Source organism: Xyrauchen texanus, chromosome 22, assembly GCF_025860055.1.
Source record: "Xyrauchen texanus isolate HMW12.3.18 chromosome 22, RBS_HiC_50CHRs, whole genome shotgun sequence".
Taxonomy (NCBI): Eukaryota; Metazoa; Chordata; class Actinopteri; order Cypriniformes; family Catostomidae; genus Xyrauchen; species Xyrauchen texanus.
This window is the reverse complement of record NC_068297.1, coordinates 39,276,410-39,300,856: the sequence shown is the minus strand read 5'-3', so window position 1 is coordinate 39,300,856 and position 24,447 is coordinate 39,276,410. Positions and strand designations below refer to the sequence as shown.

The following is a 24,447-nucleotide window of genomic DNA, read 5'->3' as shown; positions in this document are numbered from 1 at the left end:
TTACTCTGAATGTTACTGAATTCACTAGGATATCTTTCTTGCTGCATGTTCTTGATCAGTAGTTTCTTTGCTTTTTCCAGGTTCTCTGGCGTGATTGCTTTCTTACAGGTATGCCACCCTCTGCATGTGTTGTCTTTGTCAGTTTGTCTGAAACACTGGGCTATGTGAATCAAGACCGCAAGTGTTCTTAACACAGAAGTCCACTTTGAGAAGCGCTCGAAGCGTTCAGTTCCTAAGCTGGGCTGTGTGATTTCAGTGACTAGCGTCACGACCTGAGGTCTGATCTCAGAGTCTAATTCTGGGTCAACTAGATCAAACAGTGACTGATGATCAGCTGGAGGCTTATCAGACAAGAAGGCAGGTCCGGTCAGCCAGTTGATGTCTCTCAATGATGCAGCAGCAACGGATCTGGAGCCATCATCGGCTGGGTTGAGCTCTGAGAAGACATACTTCCACTGTTGGGGTGACGTTGCTTGTCTGATAAGTTGGACCCTGTTGCTTACATAAACATAAAATCTTCTCTGCTCATTGTTAATATAACCTAACACAACTTTGCTGTCAGAATAGAAAGTGACAGAGTTCATGTGTGAGTCCATGCTACTCACAACAGTCTCCGCTATCTCAACCGCAAGGACTGCAGCACAGAGTTCGAGTCTGGGGATTGTAGTCTCCTTCACTGGTGCCAGCTTTGCTTTGCCAAGCACAAATCCGACTTCGGAGCGTCCATGTTCATCGGTCACCTTCAAGTAGGCCACCGCTGCGATTGCTTTGGTTGAAGCATCCGCAAACACACACAACTCTCTCGTGCTTGCTGCAGAGGTGGAAAGAGATGTGTAGCAGCGGGGGATCTGTATGTCTTGAAGGCATTGGAGGGAGGACTTCCATCTCACCCACTCTGTTTGGAGGTGTCCAGGTAATGGCGCGTCCCACTCACTGTTTTCTATGGTCAGCTCTCTCAGCAACGATCTCCCCTGTATAGTGACAGGTGAGAGAAAGCCGAGTGGATCGAAGATGCTGTTTATGGTTGAGAGCACGCCTCTGCGTGTGAAAGGCTTGTCATCTCGCTGTACTTGAAAGGTGAATGTGTCTGTGACTATGTTCCAGCTGATACCCAGGCTACGCTGCACAGGGATGTTATCCGTGGCAAAGTCCAGGTCTTTAATGCTGTTTGCAAGGTCTTCAGGGGGGAATTCAGCCACGACAGCTGCACTGTTTGACGTGATCTTGTGCAACCGGAGGCTGTTATGGGAGAGCATCTCCTGTGCCCTCTTCACCAAGTTGATGGCCTCGGACTCTGTTGCAAACGACTTCAGAGCATCGTCAACATAAAAGTCTCTCGATGAACGCTCTGACATCAGAGCCGAATTCAGATTCTGCTTCTTTCGCTGCTCTCCTGAGGCAGTAGATTGCTACAGCAGGAGACGGTGTGTTGCCAAACACATGCACACACATTCTGTAGTCTACAACGTCACTGCCCCATTTGTTGTCGCGGAACCATAGAAACCTCAGGTAGTCTCTGTGCTCCTCCTTGACTACAAAACAGTAAAACATGTGTTGAATATCTGCGGTCACAGCAATTTTCTCTTTTCTAAACCTGATGAGGACACCTAACAGGTCATTGTTCTGATCTGGACCTTTAAGCAGGACACTGTTCAGTGAAACCCCTTCATACTGAGCACTTGAATCGAACACTATTCGAATCTGTTCGGGTTTCTTGGGATGGTAGATGCCAAAGGATGGCAAATACCAGCTTTCTTGTCCTTCTTGGAGGATGGGGGCAATCTCTGCATGTTGACTGTCAATCATCTTTTGCATGAACTGCATGTAATGTTCTTTCATGGCAGGTTTCTTCTCTAGTGTGTGGCAGACTGACTTGAGTCTTTTCATGGTATAATCTCTGTTGTTTGGCAGACGTTCTCTCTGTGTCCGAAAAGGTAGGGGTGCGACCCAGTTTTGAGTGCTATCTTGACATACCTCAGTATCTATGATCCTCAGGAAGTTGAGATCATCGATGGATGGAGCAGGTTGGTGATCTTTGTCGGTGCAGTGGAAGACGGAGGACTTCAGGTCATCCCCGTGCAGCAGAGAAGCAGTGTGAACGGCGGCTTGCTGAGATAGAGGATCATGAAGGACTGAGTGGCTGTGTGGCAGGTCTTTCACACGCAGGTGGCTGGAGCAGGGTGTGAGGTAGCTGGGGCGGCCATCTCCCAAGATACATGTTTTGAGGGAAGTGACTGAGGAGGGGCGGTGTGCTGTGCCGAGGCACACATCGCCGATCACCACCCAGCCTAGGTCTAGCTTTTGAGCGAATGGGGCATTGTCGGGGCCGTTGATCTGTTTTCTGATCTTGTGTATACTCAAAATGTCTCTCCCTAGTAACAGCAGTATCTGGGCACTGGAGTCTAATGGAGGAATCTCACTGGCTAAGCACCTCAGATGAGGGTGATGTAAAACTGCACTGGGAGTTGGGATTTCGGACCTGTTGTCCGGAAGTTCATAGCATTCAATGAGGACGGGAAGAGGGACGCAAGTCTTTTCGTCCAGTGACTCCAGCATGTAGCCACAAGCTCTCCTTCCAGAAGTCTCTATACTGCCCGCACACGTCTTGAGCGTGTACGGAGATGGAGTGTTATTGTCGCTGAATATCTCAAAGAATTCTGTACGTGCAAGGGATTTATTACTTTGCTCATCAATGATAGCATACACTCTAGTTGTTGCTTCTATCTGGCCTTTTGGATAGACACTAACTAAGCATATTTTGGAGCAACCTCTAGCACTCATACCCTCACCGCATACCTCAGTGCACTTGGAGGAGACCGTCTCTGGAGGCTGCTGATTCTCACTGCCCTCCCTGCCGTTCTCTAACGTAGATGGGGGTGGCTTTGCTTTCCATGGTGATGGACCTGGATGGAGGGCTTCGACGTGTTTGATGCTCTGACATTCTGCACATGCTATGGTTTTGTCACAGTTGTTTGCAATATGTGTGGTTGAAGCACAACAGCGGTAGCAGATGGAATTGTCTTTGAGATATTGTTTACGGTCAGCTAGCAATTTGTCTCTAAAGCTCCTACATGCTCCTAATGAATGGGGCTTTTTGTGGATTGGGCATTGCTTGGTGAGATCTAGAGAGTCAGCTTCAGGCTCACTTTTCTGGCTGTACTCTGTGACTTGAGTCTTGTGAACTGCAACCGACTGGTTGACTCTACTCTGGATGCTTTTGGGTTTGTCTCTATTTGTGGCAGGCAGATATGGCATGGTGACTCTGAAACTGGGATCGTTTCTTGCTTTAGCTTGGTTCTGGATGAAGTCGATGAATACGCCGAATGGGGGAAAGGAAACCTGTTTGTGTTGCTTTATCTGAGAGCCGTAGGACATCCACTTCTCCTGTAGATTATACGGGAGCTTTTCTATGATTGGGGCTACTCCTCTATCAGTGTCAATGTAAGTTAGTCCTGGAAGGAATCCATCCTGTTTTGCTGCGTACAGTTCCTGTAGCAAGTCGGCTAAGTCGCGTAGCTTGGCTGGCTCTTTGTTGGAGATTCTCGGGAAGCTTTCCAGTCTGGCAAATAGCGCCCCTTCAATAGCTTCGGGAGTACCGTAGCACTCTTCAATGCGCTGCCAGATAGCTCGGAGGCCACCCTGGGGGTCTCTGATGTAGGCTGCTCTGAGCCTGCGTGCTTGTTCGGATGACTCTTTGCCGGGCCATTTAATCAGAAGGTCAGTCTCTTCTGCTACTGACAAGCCTATATTGTCTATGACATTGCAGAATGAAGCTTTCCACGCCCAGTAATTCTCTGCCTTATCGTCGAACTTCATCAGCCCTGTGGAGACGATCTGGTTTCTAGCGATGAACTTCGCCAGGTCAGCAGTCGGGGAGCTGTGTCCATCTTGAGCAGACGTGTGACGAGGCGAGGTAGGGTGTGGAGCACGACTGGGTAGCCCATGGTCTTTTCCTCTCTGCCATGCTTGGTTGCTGGCTTGGTGTGGGCTGTAATACGTACTAGCAGGTAACATGGATGGCTGCTGTGGCTGTAGTGGTACCTGTGACGTTGGTGGCAGCCATCTTGGGGCTGGTATCGGTCTCCGGGACTCTGCTGGTGGGTGTGTCGGTAGCTCTGCAGGCGATGTTGCTGGATGCTGTACTGTAGGTCTTATGGCTGGCTGCGTTGGAGGACGTGCAGGTGGAAGCGGGTGGCTGTGCAGGCTGGGCGGAGTATTATAGCTTTCTTGTTTTATATCTCTCTGCGGTGGCACGCTGTTTGCAGTGAAATACCTTTGGATCAGTTCTGACTCCGGTTCCCTGAGGCTGTTGTCATCATCTAATTCTGCTTGAAGAACTGCTGCTTCAGCTATTGCAGCCTCCATTTCTTTTCTACACCGCAATGACTCCAATTCAGCCTCTGCTTTGGCAGTTCGTAGTTCTGCTTCAGCTTTCTGAAGTTTCAGTGCCATTTCCTTTTCAGAATAGGCTGCTTTGGTTCTTGCTGCTTGAGCTCTGGCTTTAGCGGTTGCTAGCGCAGTGCTCCTTCGTGAGCTGCATGTTGATCCGTGTTGAGATGGTGCATGAACAGAGCTTGTTGCAAATAGCTCTGATCTCGCCTCCCAGTCACCAGCTTCTGCATCAGTCACACCAGTGGGAATTTGCATTTCGGTCGGAGAATCCATGTCTTATGGAGCAGGGGAATCGGCAAGTCACATGCAGGCTTGATGAGAGCAGGTTAATGGCGTCGTCTCGACGGGCAACAAGGTTTTCTATATTTTTTTTTTATTAGCAGTTGAAGTTCTGTCTTCTTCTCGACAGGCGAGGGTTTGCCGTTTTACTGTACTGGCCTCACTAAACGTATGCGTATTTAGCTATCCAGCGCGTATAAACAGCCAGGTGAGGTGAACAAAGAAATGAGATGATGCTTTATCCTGAGGTCCTTTTTCTCCTCTCCTTTATTTTACAAACAGCAGTGCAAAAAAACAAGCTGTAAAACGGCATTGCCCACGAGGGAAACACAACTGAACGAGGTTTGAAGAAACTTGACAGCAGAATTTACACAACACGGAGTACAACTCGCTCTGGAAAAGTCGTGTACTAACTAAACACTAATCTCGTTCCAAACGAGAATACAAACGAGAATACATCAGGAAATAGAAACAGTACACCAAACCTGTCGTTACCACAAGTGGTCGTTAGATGGCGTTAATGCACTGCAAATAACTAAAGAAACACAAAAATGAATGAACGATCATTAAGACCAACACAGTATTCCTTCCATGCCTTCTATACTACTGTGGGGAATAGGGCACGGGGGGAGAGGTGTCATCTCGGAAGATCTCTCCATATTTCTTCCTTTATTTTTCATTCCTGAAGAATGTTGACTAGATTGGTCAAATATTAATTGACGTGGAAGATCAACCTCATATTCCTTTAGCCAGACAGGAGGGTGCCTTTGGCGATGTGAGCGAACATCGTCTGGTCTAAGGTCTCTGTCTAATGGATCATGAGCCATCTTCATCCACAGTAATCACCTATCCGGCTCGAAGGACCAATTTGTAATGAAGGATTAAATTGTGTTGCTGGTTTGGAGTTATGATCACTGTGGGCATCTGTTAGAATGCACAATCTTTCCTTCTTCATCTACACTCTTTTATTCCAAACTTGCTTCTTTTAAGTTACAGGTGAATAAAGATGTGGTTCTACAGGAGGAAATAATAATATACAGTAAATTCCTTAGTAAAGTCACAACAAATATCAAACATTTTTAACAATACGGTGAAATAATTATTAGACTGTCTCATAATGTAGAAACATTCAAAAGAGATAATAACATGCTCTTAAAGAAACTATATGAAACAATATGACTAAGAAACAATCTGTACCACATGTCATATGAATCATATCAACAATAATAATAACAGTAAATACTCTTCCTTATTGGAAAATACAACATAAAACTGCCCATACTTAACAAGATAAAAAATACAAGACATAAATGTTAGCATATCAAACTGATGGTAAATAGAAAGTGCTGAGTCATTCAGTCATTCGACGGCAAACAATAAACGACCTAAATGCTAAATAAAGTTGCTCATCTCCACACAATATCTACATATAGTGCATAAACATGTCACTACTCACAATTTCCTGCACGCACAAATCCACCAAAAACAATATTAACTGCATCAACAACACTTAAATTACTGGTGTTCCTTCTGCCTGTCGCTTCACAAACTAAACTGTCCTCCGCGTAAGAACGGGATAGTATTTCGGGCAGTCATATGATAAGGCAGTCCATTAGCACCCTCTGCTGGACCGTTTCATACAATCCTTTACAACAATTGGGTTTGTGGTCACCTCTCTTACTAAGGCCCTTCTCCCCCGTTTGCTCAGTTTTGCCGGGCGGCCAGCTCTAGGAAGAGTCCTGGTTGTTCCAATCTTCTTCTGTTCAAGGAGGCCACTGTGCTCTTAGGAACCTTCATTGCAACTAAAAAAATGTGTAGTCTTCCCCAGATCTGTGCCTCAACACAGTCCTGTCTCTGAATTCTGCAGGCAGTTTCTTTAACCTCATGGCTTGATTTTTGCTCTGATATGCATTTTTAGCTGTGATACTTTATATAGACAGGTGTGTACCTTTCCACATCATGTCCAATCAATTGAATTTGTCACAGGTGGACTCCAATCAAAGTGTAGAAACATCTCAAAGATGATCCAGAGAAATGGGATGTAGCTGAGCTAAATTTAAATCGTCATAGCAAAGGGTCTGAATACTTATGTCACTGTGATATTTAAGTTTTTTCTTTTTAATACATTTGCAAAGTTATCAAAAATATGGGGTTTGGTTTGTTATTATGGTGTATGGGGAGTAGATTGATGTGAAAAAATAATAATAATTTAAAGCATTTTAACATAAGGCTGCAACATAACAAAACGTGAAATAATAAAAGTGTCTGAATATTTTCTGAATGCACTATATATTTAATTCTAATTTTTTTGTTGTCCTAACTTTCTAAGCATGTAATTCTGGTTCCATTGCAAAAAGTCTAATTACATTTATTTCCACTAGATTGCAACATGTACTAGGATTTTATTTTTTAAATATCTCCTTCCATCACAATATGCAGATCTGAACAGTAGGTGGCGGTCTAACGCAGCTGAGCACTCGCACCATAGACATCCAGTCAATGTTATAGGCTATTGCGTGCATGTTCCCCACTGTTTCATCATATATCTCTGCCTCTGAATGGAATAGAAGCTCAAACTAGGGGTCGTTTTGCGAAGATATATATATATATATTAAAAAAAAAAATTATCAACAGTTGATTTTTCTGCTGAACTGCAATTTTTCCTATTTACAAAAGGTTTTACTCTAACATTTACAAACATAACATTAAAAAAATACAATAACAAAATACAATATGCTATCCATGTCTGTCTATCTGTAGTTTAAGACAGGGGCGAACAAAGTTAATCATGTTGATAATACAAGTGTCCCACTTTACCAGTAACCCACTGCCCATAAAACTGTGATTTGGTCAAAAGAGGGTCGACATAAGTAGGAGACATCCTAAGTTTACCATACATTTATGGCATATGGCATTTGGATCACAATTAAAAGTGCCAAGAAAAGTAACACTTTCTAAAAGTTTCACCATAATACGTAACGCATGATCTCAAATAGTAAATATGTGCATGGTTTTAGTACAGCAGTTGTGGTGTCAGTAAATGCAGCAGTTCATTTCTTTGGTTCCAGTGTCACTGTTGACTGAACTGCACAACATATCCACGGTCCCTCTGTGTCTTCTACCTCTGTGTGTTTCGCACCCACCCTTGTGAGCCCGTCTCCCCCTCCTCTCGGAGCATGTGAAGGGCTGTGAGAGTGGGGATGGATGACGCACAGGCCGTCTGAACAGACAATAACGCACAAAGACGCGGGTGAGTTCTGCTTCTGCGAAAAGCATCATTTTAATTGTCACATTATATTGCGCGCGGATAGACGTAAAGGGACGCACGTATAGCTGAACATTTATGTATGAGCGCTTTTGTGTTTCACCTCCTCGCCTGCGCGTCTTCAGCAGCATCCCATTAAACCTGAATTGTTTCCATCTTTGAGCCAGAAATGCGGTCACACGTGCGTTCACTCCGATATACGCGTTGTTTTGGGCATGCACGCTTAAATGTAGGAGTTATTGTTGAAACATGCAGGTATGATTTCAAACATTCTGTGATAAACATGTTTTATGGTAAACACGCAACATGCGATGCGGTGAGAAAATGCGGCTGTGGTGCGTAGAGAAAAATAGGCTTCGACTTGGTGTTTGAAAGAACCTCCTCTGGAAGTCAAATGAGACAGACATATGCGAAAATGACCGTTGTAATGGCTGATTGGTATTTGGTATTTGACCAAGGGCAGGCAAAGGTTTGAATATGCCACCCTGTGCAATGAATACATTAATTTAAAATGTGCTAGCTTTGTTACTGAGCCATTACATAGGCTAAAATCTCATGACATTTTTATTATTTCAGCCTGTAATCATATGTAACAATATAGAGGCACTATAAATGTTTTGTCAAATACCCTAACATAAAATGGAAAGGTTGGTTGGCACACTTTTCATCCTTTGTGGAATTTCTCTGGTGGAACAAATATTAAGATACCTCAACTAGGAGAAAAAGTTCTCATGTAAACAAACAAACAAACAAAACAGGTTCAGCAAAAATGTATTGACTTTTGTTAATTAATTATAAAATGTATTCTGTGAATTTGTGCAGGGGTTGATTGGCAGTGTTAAAAACCACTAGTTTTAAAGGAATGTTCCGGGTTCAATAAGCTTATTCAGCGTGGCATAGCCTAATATTGATTACTACAAAAATGTATTTTGACGACTCCCTCCTTTTCTTTAAAAAAAATCTGCCTAATAACCTTATATCTGGGGGTTATTAGGCCCCCCTTTACACAATAGTGTTCAATTCTGGTGACTTTGAGATAAATGGTCTGCACTTATATAGCCTTAGAGGTTTACAAAGTGTTTTACACTGTGTCCAATTCACACACTCACACTCACACACTAATGGCGGCAAAGCTGCCATGCAAGGCACTAGCCTGCCATTGGGAGCAACTTGGGGTTCAGTGTCTTGCCCAAGGACACTTCGGCATGTGGAGTCATGTGGGAATCAAACCGCCAACCCTGCAATTAGCAGTCAACCCGCTCTACCACCTGAGTCACAGCCGCCCCATACATAAACCTTTATTTATTTTCTTGAGTATTAGTAGCATTCATGTAACTATTGGCTAAAGATTTTCTTCCAGTAACCGTTCAGACAGACATGTTTTAGTGCTAAAAAATGTAAATGCACTACAACACAAGAGCAGAACGCAGGTGTTTCGAGATGCATTTTTATCAGTTAAATTTCTTTTTTAACTTGATACAGCATCTCAAAATGCAGCGCTCCGGTGAGAGATGCTAAAAACACACTGAAACTTGATGCAGTTGTCAAAATCCATCTTGTGAATGTTTACATGGAAAATGACTGAAAAACAGCACGAGAGGATGCAAAAACACATTGTTTGAACAGCCCCTTGTTCACATGACACAGCACTAGCTGAAGTTTCTCAAAAAGACAGCCTTTTGTTTCAGTTGACTGTAGGTAAATTTACACTGTATCCAAATATTCCGATACTGTTACAATGCGCTCTGAACGCATTGTACTGACTCACGAATCGTTTCAGACCATTTTGCAAGCCCGTTTCTAGAACAGACTCAAAATAATTATTCATTCACAAATTGGGCATTGTTAGTTCTTTTAAACAGTCAACAGATATAAGAGACACATTTCATGATTGGTGAAATATTCTGAGAGTAAGGTCAGTCATGGTACACACAGTGCATACGGCCGTACAGCTTCAGGCGCCACTGAAGTGAGGAACTTACAATGGTAGTGAATGTGGCCATTTTTTTCGAGGGTTTAAACAGAAATGTGAAGCTTATAATTTTATAAAAATACTTACATTAATTCTGTAAAAACTCATGTATTAATTGAGCTGTAAAATTGTATAAATGGTCATTTTTACAGTCAGTTTAGGGTTTTTAAACTTTTGAAATAGTGAGTATTTTCATGTTTGTGTATTGGCCACATTCATTTCAATTCAATTTATTTTGAAAAAAAAGGAGGGACGAGTCAAAATGATTTTTTGTGGTAATCAATATTATGCCACAAATGCTGTCGATTGAGCTTAGCTTGTATTGAACCCGGAACGTTCCTTTAAGAGGGAAGCTACGCACAAAAACAAACAAACAATAACTTAGTTTTAATAGTTAATATAATTTTTATTAATTCAATTGTGATTTATACATAATTCATTTATGGTTTGGAGTTAATATGAACAATTTTACTTTACAAATTTATAAATCTTAAATCTTATAAACTGATATAAGTATGGAAGTAAAATATTTGTAGTCATATAAATGATAGGAAGTCATTGTATAATTTTTGAACCTATTATTTTTTAAACTTGAGTATGTGTAATAATACCAAATATTTTTTGTTATAATACATTATAATATATACACCAATCAACCATAACATTAAAACCACCTGTCTTATATTGTGTAGGTCCCCCTTGTGCTGCCAAATCTGTGTCAACCCTCATCTCAGAACAGCATTCTGAGATTATAATCTTCTCACCACAATTGTACAGAGCGGTTATCTGAGTTACTGTAGACTTTGTGAACCAGTCTGGCCATTCTCTGTTGACCTCTCACATCAAAAAGGCATTTCCATCCACAGAACTGCCACTCACTGGATGTTTTTTTGTTTTTGGCATTCTGAGTAATTTCTAGAGACTGTTGTGCGTGAAAATCCCAGAAATACTCAAACCAGCCCATCTGACACCAACAATCATGCCACGGTCTAAATCACTAAGATCAATTTTTTTCCCCATTCTGATGGTTGATGTGAACATTAACTGAAGTTCCTGACCCGTATCTGAATGATTTCATGCACTGCACTGCTGCCACACGATTGGCTGATTAGATAATCACACGGATGATTGTTGGTGTCAGACAGGCTGGTTTGAGTATTTCTGGTGATTGTATGTGCGTGTATGAAGGTATAACTTTTGTAAATAGTTGTATTTACTGTAACATATTTTAATGTTCAAATTCCCTGACAGAATCAGTGAAGGCCAAGAAGGTGAACATTTATGTTATACTTTTGTGAAATTAATTATAAAATGACTGGAAAAGTACTCTGTACCAAGTCCAAACCCGGTCTTCCCTACTTCATGTGGTAACATCCGAATTAACTTGTTTTATTCAAATCAAATTTTATGGTATCATCCTGACTAGTGTAGATCAGGGAGTCTTGGAAAAAAAAATTCCTGTAATGTCTGTAACTTTTTGCTAATTAAAAAGACATGCGCGCGCGCGCGCGCGCGCACGCACGCACGCACGCACACACACACACACACACACACACACACACACACACACACACACACACAGACAGTTGAACGCCCTCTTGTGCATCATCTTTCCATGTACACTCTGAGAAATATTTCCTTACCATATTATATTGCGTTTGGGCTCGTTTGAATCGGGATGGACTGCTGTAAGTTTTTATGTTATTGTGTCATTGTCTAAGTCATATGTATGTTTCGGGAAATAATAAGGAAAATGTGACAAAGTGCCACTGATTATTTAATTAATGTGTGTCTGTGGGAATTTCATACTCTAATATTTACTGCAGTTTGGCCTCTGAGTGACACAAATTTGTTCATTATTTTCTACTAATTGAGAACTTTCCAACGATATATAGCACATATTTTTTGTTTTTACCAACTCTGAATAGAATTTTTGTGATAACAAATTTGCTAATTATTAAAACAAAACTTAATCATTTGTAATCAACTATGCGCATTATAAAGTGCATTGTAGATATATTTAAATATGTTAAAAAAGTACAAAACCTGTCATAATTACTAATAAAAGAATTTGACAAAAAGATTTAATAAGAATATCTTGTGATAATATATGCAATATGTGCGATTTTGTGTTATTTTAGTGGATCCAGTAGAAGTACATTGGAAAGTAGTGTTCCCTCCCCATCTGCACAGGCATGATATTTCTAGCTCATTTAAAAATTAATGTGAAAAGCTTGAGTCAGACAGAAAAAGCTCCTTAAGGTAGCAACTGCCTATATTTACATTCACATTACAGTGTTTTATAACATTGCATTACATGATGCTAATCTGTATATTTATAAAGTCAAGCCATTAGTAACACAAAGACCTTTTAATAATCTCATGTACATTTCATGTTTCCTTTAGGCCCTAAACCTACAGGACTGATGATGTTCCTGCTTGGAAACATGTGTCCAGATGCCTTGTTTTCTCACAGCCAGTCTCTAAAGTCCAGTCAATGAAGTGCCCACACACTCATTTTCCCTTCTCTGAATGGAGCCACCAGAATAAGGAGTTAAGCTACATTACAAAACATAGATTATTTAATATGAATCAGAATAGTTTATATATATATATATATATATATATATACAGGTCCTTCTCAAAAAATTAGCATATTGTGATAAAGTTCATTATTTTCCATAATGTAATGATAAAAATTAAACTGTCATATATTTTAGATTCATTGCACACCAACTGAAATATTTCAGGTCTTTTATTGTTTTAATACTGACGATTTTGGCATACAGCTCATGAAAACCCAAAAGTCCTATCTCAAAAAATTAGCATATCATGAAAAGGGTCTCTAAACGAGCTATTAACCTAATCATCTGAATCAACTAATTAACTCTAAACACCTGCAAAAGATTCCTGAGGCTTTTAAAAACTCCCAGCCTGTTTCATTACTCAAAACCGCAATCATGGGTAAGACTGCCGACCTGACTGCTGTCCAGAAGGCCATCATTGACACCCTCAAGCAAGAGGGTAAGACACAGAAAGACATTTCTGAACAAATAGGCTGTTCCCAGAGTGCTGTATCAAGGCACCTCAGTGGGAAGTCTGTGGGAAGGAAAAAGTGTGGCAAAAAACGCTGCACAACGAGAAGAGGTGACCGGACCCTGAGGAAGATTGTGGAGAAGGACCGATTCCAGACCTTGGGGACCTCGCGGAAGCAGTGGACTGAGTCTGGAGTAGAAACATCCCCGCATTCCCCAGGTCAAGCCACTTTTGAACCAGAAACAGCGGCAGAAGCGCCTGACCTGGGCTACAGAGAAGCAGCACTGGACTGTTGCTCAGTGGTCCAAAGTACTTTTTTCGGATGAAAGCAAATTTTGCATGTCATTCGAAATCAAGGTGCCAGAGTCTGGAGGAAGACTGGGGAGAAGGAAATGCCAAAATGCCTGAAGTCCAGTGTCAAGTACCCACAGTCAGTGATGGTCTGGGGTGCCATGTCAGCTGCTGGTGTTGGTCCACTGTGTTTTATCAAGGGCAGGGTCAATGCAGCTAGCTATCAGGAGATTTTGGAGCACTTCATGCTTCCATCTGCTGAAAAGCTTTATGGAGATGAAGATTTCATTTTTCAGCACGACCTGGCACCTGCTCACAGTGCCAAAACCACTGGTAAATGGTTTACTGACCATGGTAGTACTGTGCTCAATTGGCCTGCCAACTCTCCTGACCTGAACCCCATAGAGAATCTGTGGGATATTGTGAAGAGAAAGTTGAGAGACGTAAGACCCAACACTCTGGATGAGCTTAAGGCCGCTATCGAAGCATCCTGGGCCTCCATAACACCTCAGCAGTGCCACAGGCTGATTGCCTCCATGCCACGCCGCATTGAAGCAGTCATTTCTGCAAAAGGATTCCCGACCAAGTATTGAGTGCATAACTGAACATAATTATTTGAAGGTTGACTTTTTTTGGTATTAAAAACACTTCTTTTATTGGTCGGATGAAATATGCTAATTTTTTGAGATAGGAATTTTGGGTTTTCATGAGCTGTATGCCAAAATCATCAGTATTAAAACAATAAAAGACCTGAAATATTTCAGTTGGTGTGCAATGAATCTAAAATATATGAAAGTTTAATTTTTATCATGACATTATGGAAAATAATGACCTTTATCACAATATGCTAATTTTTTGAGAAGGACCTGTATATATATACCCTTTTCTCCCAATTTAGAATGCCCAATTCCCACTACTTAGTAGGTCCTCGTGGTGGTACAGATACTCCCCTCAATCCGGGTGGCGGAGGACAAGTCTCCATTACCTCCATTTCTAAGACAGTCAATCTGCACATTTTATCACGTGGCTCGCTGTGCATGACACCGTGGAGACTCACAGCATGTGGAGACTCATGCTACTCTCCACGATCCACACACAACTTACCACATGCCCCATTGAGAGCGAGAACCCCTAATCGTGACCAAGAGGTTACCCCATGTGACTCTACCCTCTCTAGCAACCGGGACAATTTGGTTGCTTAGGAGACCTGGCTGGAGTCATTCAGCACACCCTGAATTCAAACATGCAACTCCAGCGTCAATACTCGCTGAGCTACCCAGGCCCCCAATATATCTCATTTAATATATTCTATAGAGAGAGATTGTAGAAATGTTTGAACACTGCATTTCAATTTTTGTCTCCTTGCTGAAGTATTGCGATGAACACAATACTGCCATATTATTAGGAGTTTATACCATATGATGCATGTACTTGTTTGCAAACTTAACCACAATGAGTAAAAATATACAAATCCAAGCATACTTGAATTTAATTGTTAGACATTTTCTTTTGATTTTGTAATTCCAGTCCAACTTCCCCCTTTTTTGGTTGACATGGAGGATGAAGATGGCACTTGTTTACTTGATGTTTTGTGGTAAGTTTTTATAAAACCAGTAAATAGAATTTTCTTTAAGGAATGTTTTTATGTTTTATATAAATAGAATGAAAATCATTTGCATTCAAGATTTTTAGCCCAAATCGTTTAACCAGGAATATTATTGACAGTCTCTCTCTCTCTCTCTCTCTTTCTCTCTCTCTTTCATATAGTGACCCTAAAGCCCTGAATGAGTTTCTTCATGGGACAACTGAGGTATAAACAGATCATTATATTATTATTAACTGATCTTCAAACTCTTCAAATAAAAAAATGACAATTTCTCTTGTATCAAAACTTGTATCAGCTGTGGTAATAATTTGGAAAATTTAAACATCTCAATGTTTTCATGCCACTTTTAAGTTATGCCCAAGAACCATACAATGTTAGGCCATGTAGAGGGATCTTACTTGGAGAAACTTAAATGAAGAAACACATTTGGGTGTTCATTTTTGGGCACTGATAAAATATCCTTAAAATTACCCCATGGGATTAACTGTCCCTCCTCCCTTCTGTTCAAACAGCTGCCAAGTGGAGAATTACTCATTAATTCATCCTCTGGAGAGCCATCACTCTTCACAGACACTCCAGTGAGTTTAGACCTCACTCTCCATGGAGGAGAGAACACGGTTGTTTTAAAAGGAGATTCTCAAACCTTTTGCATGCCTGTCTAGCAAGTCACTTTGTATTGTCAAAAAAGGATTTGAAAGGTTTCCATAGATTAATTTAAGCATTAGTTAATTGTATGATTTTTCCTTTAACAGTATAACATACCTTTATAATACTTAGTTTATTGTAATTTTTATTTTTGCTTTCCAGAGCCCTGCCTCATTAGCAGATGATGCTAATTCTCAGGACATATCTGTCTCTGGCTCTGTGGATCTCACCTTTCTGGAGGAGGCACTGCTGGAATCACCAGAAGGAAGTGTCGGTCCCGAAGAGGCACAAGAAGCTCCCAATGTCCAATCAGTGGAATCACAGCAGAAGGAGTTCTGTGACATCCTCCAGCAGAGTCTTCAAGAGGCAGACATCACTGAGCACACGCTAACATTAGAAACAGGACTTGCCCAGACAGCAGAAACTTTCAAACTTGGTCTATTTGATGCATCACTCCCTTTGATTGCACCATATTTCTCCAAACCACTGACCATCCCTGGCTTGGTCTCTTTAACAAAGGACACTCAAATAGCAGTAGAGCCTCCTCAGCCATCTTTGTTAGCCGTTGGCCCAGGTTGCCCCTCACTAAAACCCCCAGGGACCCAGTTAATGAATCAGCTTCCTGGGAATGTCTTCCCTACACCTTCAACTGAGACATCCTTTTCTCTTAATACAGCCCAAGGCTCCAGCATGATCATCCAGAAGACCCTGCCAAGCTTTGTACGCTGCCAGATGTTGGCCTCCACAGTTAGAACAATTTCTCCTCCAGGGGTCATGCTACAGAAAACACCTCTGCCTATTCAGCCTAAGTTACAAGTCAATATCCAGCCTAGGCTTGTACAGATCAGTCCTAAGCCAGCAGGACAGAAACAACTGCCAGGACTTACCTTCATCCCAACAAGTTCATCACCGAATGTCTTGTCCCCTTCTGTACGTTCAAAGCAGTCCTTCCCACCACAAGCAGGGAAACCTGTTAGCCTGCATGTGGTCAGCCAGGGAGGCTCCATTGTCATTCAGCCCCAAGGTCCTTTTCAGAGCCAAAGCCAGTTCTTTCTCCCAAGCCAAACTCCTGAAACAACGATCCAGTCTACCAGCAATCCAATATGTCTTCTTAGTACACCAAGCAATCAGGTATCTAACAAACCCAATGAAGGGCATCTTGTTGACAGCTCTCATATTTTGACTGTATACCCAAGGCAAATGAATTTCAGCCCAATTTTCACCTCCCCAACTCGACAACTCACCCTTAAACAAGGGTCTGTCCTGTCAGGATCCGTGCCAATTCAGTCAACCCAGCCTACAGCCTTCAAGATGCCAGAGGAGCTAGCAGGCACCTATCCATCTCAAGTGCATGGAAAGCATGGTTCTGTAGTTCAAAGCCCAACTGTAGGGAACCAGAGTAAATTGCTTAATAATGAAATTAATAATACTAGTATACTTATCCCTGAAATGATCACCACACCAATCTTGAATGGACAGCCCTTTGTGCCTCCAACACAGAGAGCTATAGCAAGGGGATCTGAAGGGAAACTGAATCTTACCCAAAGTTCAATGCTTCTCTTGCATGAGAGAACAACAGCAGATGGGGGGAAAGCCAATGAACCACTACAAGTGAGTAAATCTTTTTCACTTTCTGCCTTGCATGGCATAAACATTATTAAACATTATCTCATTTGTTATAATTCCATTTTTAAAGGAAAGTTTTTTGGGGGTTCATTACATTTGTTTACTGTTATTATGTGGCTCTATACATTAGATGAGCAGATTGCATCCCCCAGCTTCAGTGGAAGCCCCCATTGTGGAAAATCACTCTCAGCCTTCTCCAGTATCAACTCTTCTACAGTCAACACCAAATCTAACTTGTACTCCTCAGCCAGTTATGTCATTATCCCTACAACTGATCACCCAAAGGGAAGAACATCAATTTTCAGAAGGAAAGCATAACCTATTGCCTCATCAGAATTTAACATGCAATCCCCAACAGGTACTGTAAATCAAAATGTGTTCAGTCAACAGCTCTCAAGCCATTTAAGTATTATAAATGAGACAGTAACGTACAACATATCAATAATTATCCATTACAGTAACAAATGTTTTTCCTTTCAGCATGCACTTAAACCATCAGTTACCCACGAGTCCTTGGAAGGAACTCTGCTTGTGCAAATGGACAACCACATATCTCCAGCCCTTGCTGACCATACACTCACATGTTTGGCTTCATCTGAGACTTTCTCACATTCATTGTCTGAGTGTGAAGATTTGCCTATGCCAGTGTACCCTGGTTCAGAGCACAGTGAAGTACTGATGTCACCTCCTATTGGCCAGTGCTCTGTAAAGGCCACAGGCGCAGCCTTCATCACGTGTTCTACAACCCCAGTGTCACAAAAGCAGTGTTTGGATCCATCTATGTCAATGGCTGTTGTTGTTGACCCCCAGAGTGAGGAAGGGTCAGAAAAGACCAACAGACCTTCCTCTTCCTCAGAAGAGTTGTTTGTGACACTGCAGCAAACTCATGGATTAACTGAGCTCAGTGGAATCCCAGAGTCGACAGCCCAGGAGTATCATCAGCAGAGAAGTGAATCAGACAGGGGTAATTTTTTATTTGCCATCAGAATTAATATGATTAGCTATGATAGAAGAACTAAACATAGTCTTTCGTAGAAAGTGCATTAAATTCATCACAAATGGCATACAGAAAATTATATATAGCAGAAAAAAGTGGTTACTTTTTTACATTTTTCATTTTGTGCTTGTAATAAACAAACAGAGGGCTCAAATTTCATGACCACATTAGGCGCAGTGCTATGCACACCAACCATGAGCTGCATCTAATCCAGTTTTCATGAGTTCTAAGCCAGCACAAGTAGAATGGGTGGGAATACTTGCACTATCTGTGGGTGTATGGATGCAAACTGTGGGTTTACTGTATGTTAATGAGGTGTCACAAAGCGCAATTTGCTATTTTTCTTAAAAATAGGTCATTGTACTAAGAATGAAAACCACATCTATTATCGCCACAAAGTCTAAACTCAGTTCCTGCACTTGCAGTTCGGGGGTTCCACCAGCAGATTATTTCAAAAAGCTATTGATTACTTTTAATACTAGTAAAGATTTGTGTGTCAGTAGATCAATATTATTAATAGTAATACTAATATGTTAATTTTGTATAGCACCTTTAAAAATCTCAAGGATGCTGTGTAGAAATGAAATGGAAAACAGTAAATACATAACAAATATAAATTACAAAACAATGAGAGTGTCACATAACCATCCCTTCACCTCAAGTGAGTCACGGGTAAGCAGAGAGGGCAATAGAGAACACATACAACATGGTCTGGATCAGTGCTGCTGATAATACAGTGACAGAGAAGGGGACTCCTCGAGGCAGGAGGAAACACAAACATCCTCGGTAGCGCTGACCACCATAGCACTGGAATGATGGCAGACAAAATGGAACAGAGTTCACAGCAAGGATGTACTTATTGCGCAAAAGAACGTTGAGACACAAATGGTCCATATTTCTATTTTTCTAATACATTGCGTACACCCCATTTACAGTACCAATTTCTTATGGATAGGCTGTCTTCACTTATATCTATGTTGCTTCACAGGAAATGAGATATACAGGATTATAGGTTGCCGATGGTGCAAAACCTGGAGAAGAATTCAATTGCACTTGACCCAATCCATTAGCGTTTCACGTGTGCAACTTCGCCAACCCACTTGTTGCTTAGACTTCATGGCCATGCCCACTGACTTTGAACATATGACATATTGCATAGTGCCGCACTTAAGACATAACGCTCTTAAATTAGGGCCAGTAGTCTCCACAATGTACAAATTATCCTCTCATATCCTCACAGAGCTCACATTCACATGTGTGACAACAAACAGTGGAAACATTTTTTCGGACCAACATGATTTACAGGAAATGGTGTCCAGGCTGCACTCTCAGGGCACAGACACCTACACAGCACTCCAGAAGAATATAGAGGTAAAATATCTTAAATATACCATTGAAAATTTTAGGGGGATCATGCTAGATCTCATGAGATTTGATATTGATGTTATTCAGGTATAAAAAAAAAAGAATATAATAGAATCCATTAAGCACTGTGATATTATTATATTTATGAGTTATGTGTGATTACATTATTTTCTCATCTCAGAAACCCTCTGCATTTGTGGGTGAGAAAGAGGAAAAACTTACACTTGCAAAAAGGCAACACGGGTAAGTAAAAATACACTTGTTCAGTAGCATCCTGTTATATTGCCTCTACAGAGATATTTACGTCATTATGGCTTCAGCAACATGTAAGGTTACTTTGGTATCTACAGTTCTAACTATGGAAAACTCCTCAGGTGTAACAGACCGTAGAAGCACCAATGACACAGCATCTTTCAGAAAGAATTTGGTAAATGTGTGTAGAGGAGCCCAGCTACAGTAGCCACAGTGCAAATGTTCTAAACAGAAAAACCCTTGAATAAAGCCAACATAGTGGCCTTGCCTATGGTGAAATAAGCTTTCATGCCCACTGGGGACTGCAAGTTATGAAAACTCTGGAGAGCCAGACCATCTCTGCTTGGGGATGTATGAAAGAAGTTCCAAGGCAGTACAGTTGAGGAAGGAATCAGGATCAGCTCTGCCATCATTGTGTGTGTGAATGAGTCGCAGTGTAAAACGCTTTGAAAAACGCTAGTTTAAAAAAAAGCTACATAAGTGCAGACAATTTACCATTTCAGGTCTTGGAGTACTCTACTAACATCTACTAACAAGCTGATGAAATAAATCAGGTTTCAATAAATTTAAATAAATTCCAAATGAAAAAAATCCATTAAAAGAGACATAAAAAAAAGTGTACTGTTGGTTGCCTCAAGGAAGGTTTGAAAACACTGCACTAGGCCTCTGAACAAGCACCAAGTAGACTAACTCAGATCCTTGTGGTGTATGACCACTTAGTGGACAGGCATGGACAGTCTACAAAGTAAATATGTCAATGTACACAATACTTAATTTGCATGTGCATTTGTGTTTTATTCTCAGGGTGAAACAGCAGCTGTTTTTGGACCACTGTGCTGTCCACAACCCAAACACTTCAGTTCCATTTGTTTCAGTAGAAGATGCTGTGAGGCATTTGTTGCCCTATCATACTTGTGCTAGATCACTGCCCAGCCAGGCTGACTTTATCTCAGGTTATAATTATTCTAGCAAGGAAGTTATCCTAATTTAGCATTTTCTTAGAGATTTTCCACAATTGTTGTCCCTGTAATAAACTCCAGAGTAAACAATCATGATGAAAGGATCTGTCACTCTTTGTGCAGTGGACAAGCAGTTTGAGTGTATTTCAGTGCTGCTGTTGGAACAAATCACAGACATGCTGAACAAGTACAGGCAGCTTCTTCTGGCTGGATCTCAGGTAACAGACTGTACTACGCCTCATTGACAAATTCTGGTGTCCTCCACTAATCTAAGAGCTTTTCTTTTGAAGTTCATGTAATATAAGAGGCAGGTCTGAGTTTTTATTGCTTTCTTTAGCAGGAGAGTCCTTCAGCAGAGATGGTGATGCTAGAGCGTTTGTTTCTTCAGTCAGAGAGACACTTGCTGGGGGAGGACAGACGCAGAGCTAGAAGAGATCCAGGTAACAAAGCACAAGATTCTGCAAGTGTCTCCATTTCACACGTTTCTTTTGTACAAGTAAATTCTTAAATCAGTGCTGTTCAGATCCACTCCAGGAAGGCCACTGTCCTGCAGATTTTACCTTCAACGCTAATCAAGGTCTTCAGGATTACTTGAAAATTACAGGCAGGTGTGTAATATCTGGGTTGGAACTAAACTCTGCAGAATGATGGTCCTCCAGGAGCGTAGCTGAATAGCCCTGCCTTAGACACATTACCTGCACATATTATGTGTACCATAACCTAAAATGGTGAGCAGTTTTTATTATTTTGGTGGTTCAGCAGAGTCCTTCCTGGCTACCTGGAATAAGAACTCATCTCAACATAGCACAGTGTCGACAGTCCAGGCTGGACATTTTAGCGGTCCTTCATCGCCGCCATCATGGGCCTTGCAATCTGACAGACCTCCTGGACTCAAGACATACCGCTCCAGCATCTATGGCTACAAACGAAACTTCAGTGGGCAGGTAACAAATGGAGGAGACATGAAGGGGAAAGGGGAATCCCTTAAGCTTCCTTTATCAAATGCTCAAGATATCAAAAATGATCTGTGGCCTGATCAGCTACCCAAGGTGAGATTGAATCCTGACATGGAAACAAGCAGGACAGGTAGTGATTTGCAGAACATTTCAGATTCTGTGGCCAAGCCAAACTATGTAACTCCAAGTGTGGATGACTTACTTCCAGAACAGTGCAGTCCAGTGTTGAAAAGGAACAAGCTGGCTGCTTTAGAGGTGGACCCTCCAAGTTTGCCCGCACTGGTGGATGACGGGGAACTGTGTGGACACCTGCAAAGTGCTCTAGATAGCATCCTGGAGCTGCAAAGGCTGCAAGGTTCTCCTGTAGATGAAAAACAGACGACTCAACAGCCTAACGCATTGGATCGGGCTTTCAGCAGCATGCTTGAAGGACAGCTATGAGACGGAGATAAATATTTGTACTATATAAAAGGTAGAGCCTCACAAGTCTGTTGTCTTTCTTTTATCTGGATATATGGCCCACACATCCTGCAATCCTCATCCAGCAGACATATTTCATTACATTTTCTGATTTAATTGGACCTGAAAATGTTTTTAAATCATTTATATGGTCATTATTATTGTGTAAATATTCAGCAAATTTGTTTAATTTATTTGATGTATACAGGTTTAAATTAATTCAAGACATTAATTTATTGCCTCTATCAGTTTGAAGAGAGCCAAAAAAACAAGTGTAAATTGGTTGTATATGTATGCCTTCTTTTATTTGTGTGTGATACAGTGGTTTGTCTTACACACTCAAACTTTTGGTGTGGGTCCCAGTCTGTTTGACTTCAAGGTTTGTTTGGTTTAAAGCTTATTTCCCCAAACTCGGTGCTCACCAAAGGACCAAACCCAAGTACACTTGAAAACAATTGTCTGGCGTACAGTTCATGTGGGAGCAAACTGGGATAACCGCCTTGATGTGTGAAAATTGCCTTAATCAGCAAATAAGAGATTACCCCCACAGCAAATTCTCTTGCTTGACCACAGTAGGAAAAATACCAATCAAACAAACCAAACTCTGATGACTTGAGTCCACACCAAAAGCTCTACATTTCATGCTCAGACAATACACATGAAATGATGTCTGTTCCAGTTTGTTTATCCCCAAAGAACATATGCCCTCTTTCATTCTGATATCACCAGCAAAACCAGCTAGATCTTAAGAAATTAATTCTCAAATACAGATAGAAAAGGTGAAGCGTGCAACAGGATGTTCATTAAGCAACTGGCAGATGTATTGTATGCCTTATCCCGTCACTGCTATTAGCTGCATTATTCCCACTGAGATTTAAGACAAAGATCTCTCGAGAGATGTAAACGCATAAGCAATAAGTAGCAGATGGTTGTAAATATATGGTTGTGCCTCAATTCTATGGACTTCCTTTGTTCAAAGTTTGTTGATGTGTTCTGATCACTGAGCAGTCATATCACCATGTAGTTTAAGTCTGGTTGCCCACTGAAGCTAAGCAGGGTTGAGCCTGTCCAGTGCCTGGATGGGAGACCTCCTGAGGAAAAACAATGGTTGCTGCTGGAAGAGGTGTTAGGGAGGCCAGCAGATGGTGCTCACTCTTTAGTCTGTATGGGTCCTAATGCCCCAGTATAGTAATAGAGACACTATACTGTAAAAAGGCACCGTCCTTCGGATGTGACATTAAACCGAAGTCCTGAATCTCTGTGGTCATTAAAAATCCCAGGGCACTTTTTGTAAAAGTGTAGGGGTGTAACCCTGGTGTCCTGGTCAAATTCCCCCTTATCAATCATGGTCTCCTAATAATCTCCATTCATCAATTGGCTGTATAACTCTACTCTCTCCTTACCACCAATAATTAGTGTGTGGTGAGTGTATTGGTGCACTATGGCTGCAGTCGCATCATCCAGGTGGATGCTGCACACTGGAGGAGGTTGAGGAGAGTCCCCTGTTCACTGTGTAAAGTGCTTTGAGTGTAGTGTCAGAGAAAGCGCTATATAAATGCAACATTCACTCTGAACATGGCCAACAATCTGCACTTACTGTGAGAATACAGACTATATAGTTCACCAAAACCTAAAGCAGTATCATCTGCAAACATCCAGACACTGACAAATGTGATATTGGAGTAGTTGCATTCTTTTTTTTTTTACTTGACAATCTACTATGATGTCATGCTCACATTATACCAGCGGTGATTACTTCATAAAGTAATGGAACAGTACTGTTCCCAAACAAGTGTTTGCGTGCCCTGGTTAGTATTTAGTTGTGAAATGTGATGTGCATTACAAATACTGTGCTCACGTTGAGTGTCCACGTTTTATGCGACCAACATGACTGAAAAGTCTTTGCTTTTTTTATCGTTACCATGACAGATGCTATGCACTAGCCTTTCAGAACACGCCCCTGAAGCTGCCAATATCACAAGTTAAATACTGTGACTGGCCCTAATAGTGTTGACGTTTAGCTTGATATGATTTTTGTACTATACTCCGAGACTGAAACATGTAGCGTGTTAGCTGATCCAAAAGTACATCTGACAAGCAGATTGTTCTGATGCCACACTAAAGAGGCCTTAAACCTGCGGTACCAGATTGTAAGAATCACTTCAAGAAAAGTCACTACTGATGATTAAGCCAACTTTAGAGCCAATCTCATTGAGGTGAGAAAAGTTTTTTTTTTTTTTTTTTAACATATTTATAGACTATTTATTGAATCATGACTTTGCAAGTAATAAACAGTGAAACTGTATGTGTATTGTGTGTTTTATGCAATCAGATCTTGCCGGATATG

At 41.3% G+C, this 24,447-nt stretch overlaps 1 protein-coding gene across 2 annotated transcripts; it reads left to right on the top strand.

Annotated features, from left to right (window-relative positions):
• The first annotated feature begins 12,370 nt into the window (after window positions 1-12,370).
• On the top strand, window positions 12,371-24,376 carry LOC127662741 (BRD4-interacting chromatin-remodeling complex-associated protein-like). 2 transcript variants are annotated; one of them, XM_052154045.1, is made up of 13 exons: window positions 12,371-12,461; window positions 14,763-14,829; window positions 15,003-15,045; window positions 15,354-15,419; window positions 15,649-17,097; window positions 17,243-17,470; window positions 17,593-18,076; window positions 19,350-19,480; window positions 19,656-19,717; window positions 20,531-20,679; window positions 20,809-20,903; window positions 21,023-21,125; window positions 21,445-24,376. In XM_052154045.1, the coding sequence occupies exons 2-13, from the start codon at window positions 14,789-14,791 to the stop codon at window positions 22,080-22,082; spliced, it is 3,489 nt and encodes a 1,162-aa protein (XP_052010005.1). In that variant the 5' UTR covers window positions 12,371-12,461; window positions 14,763-14,788; the 3' UTR covers window positions 22,083-24,376. The 2 variants fall into 2 exon arrangements, with proteins under 2 accessions (XP_052010005.1, XP_052010006.1); XM_052154046.1 differs by lacking the exon at window positions 12,371-12,461 and having other exon boundaries at window positions 14,740-14,829; window positions 21,448-24,376.
• The last annotated feature ends 71 nt before the right edge of the window (window positions 24,377-24,447 follow it).

Excerpts from the sequence above, each read along its gene's own strand:
- LOC127662741 (XM_052154045.1), top strand. The coding sequence starts at position 14,789 with ATGGAGGATGAAGATGGCACTTGTTTACTTGATGTTTTGTG. Across the intron at positions 15,420-15,648 it reads CACTCTTCACAGACACTCCA|AGCCCTGCCTCATTAGCAGA; the intron begins GTGAGTTTAGAC and ends TTTGCTTTCCAG. Across the intron at positions 21,126-21,444 it reads CAGAGCTAGAAGAGATCCAG|CAGAGTCCTTCCTGGCTACC; the intron begins GTAACAAAGCAC and ends TTGGTGGTTCAG.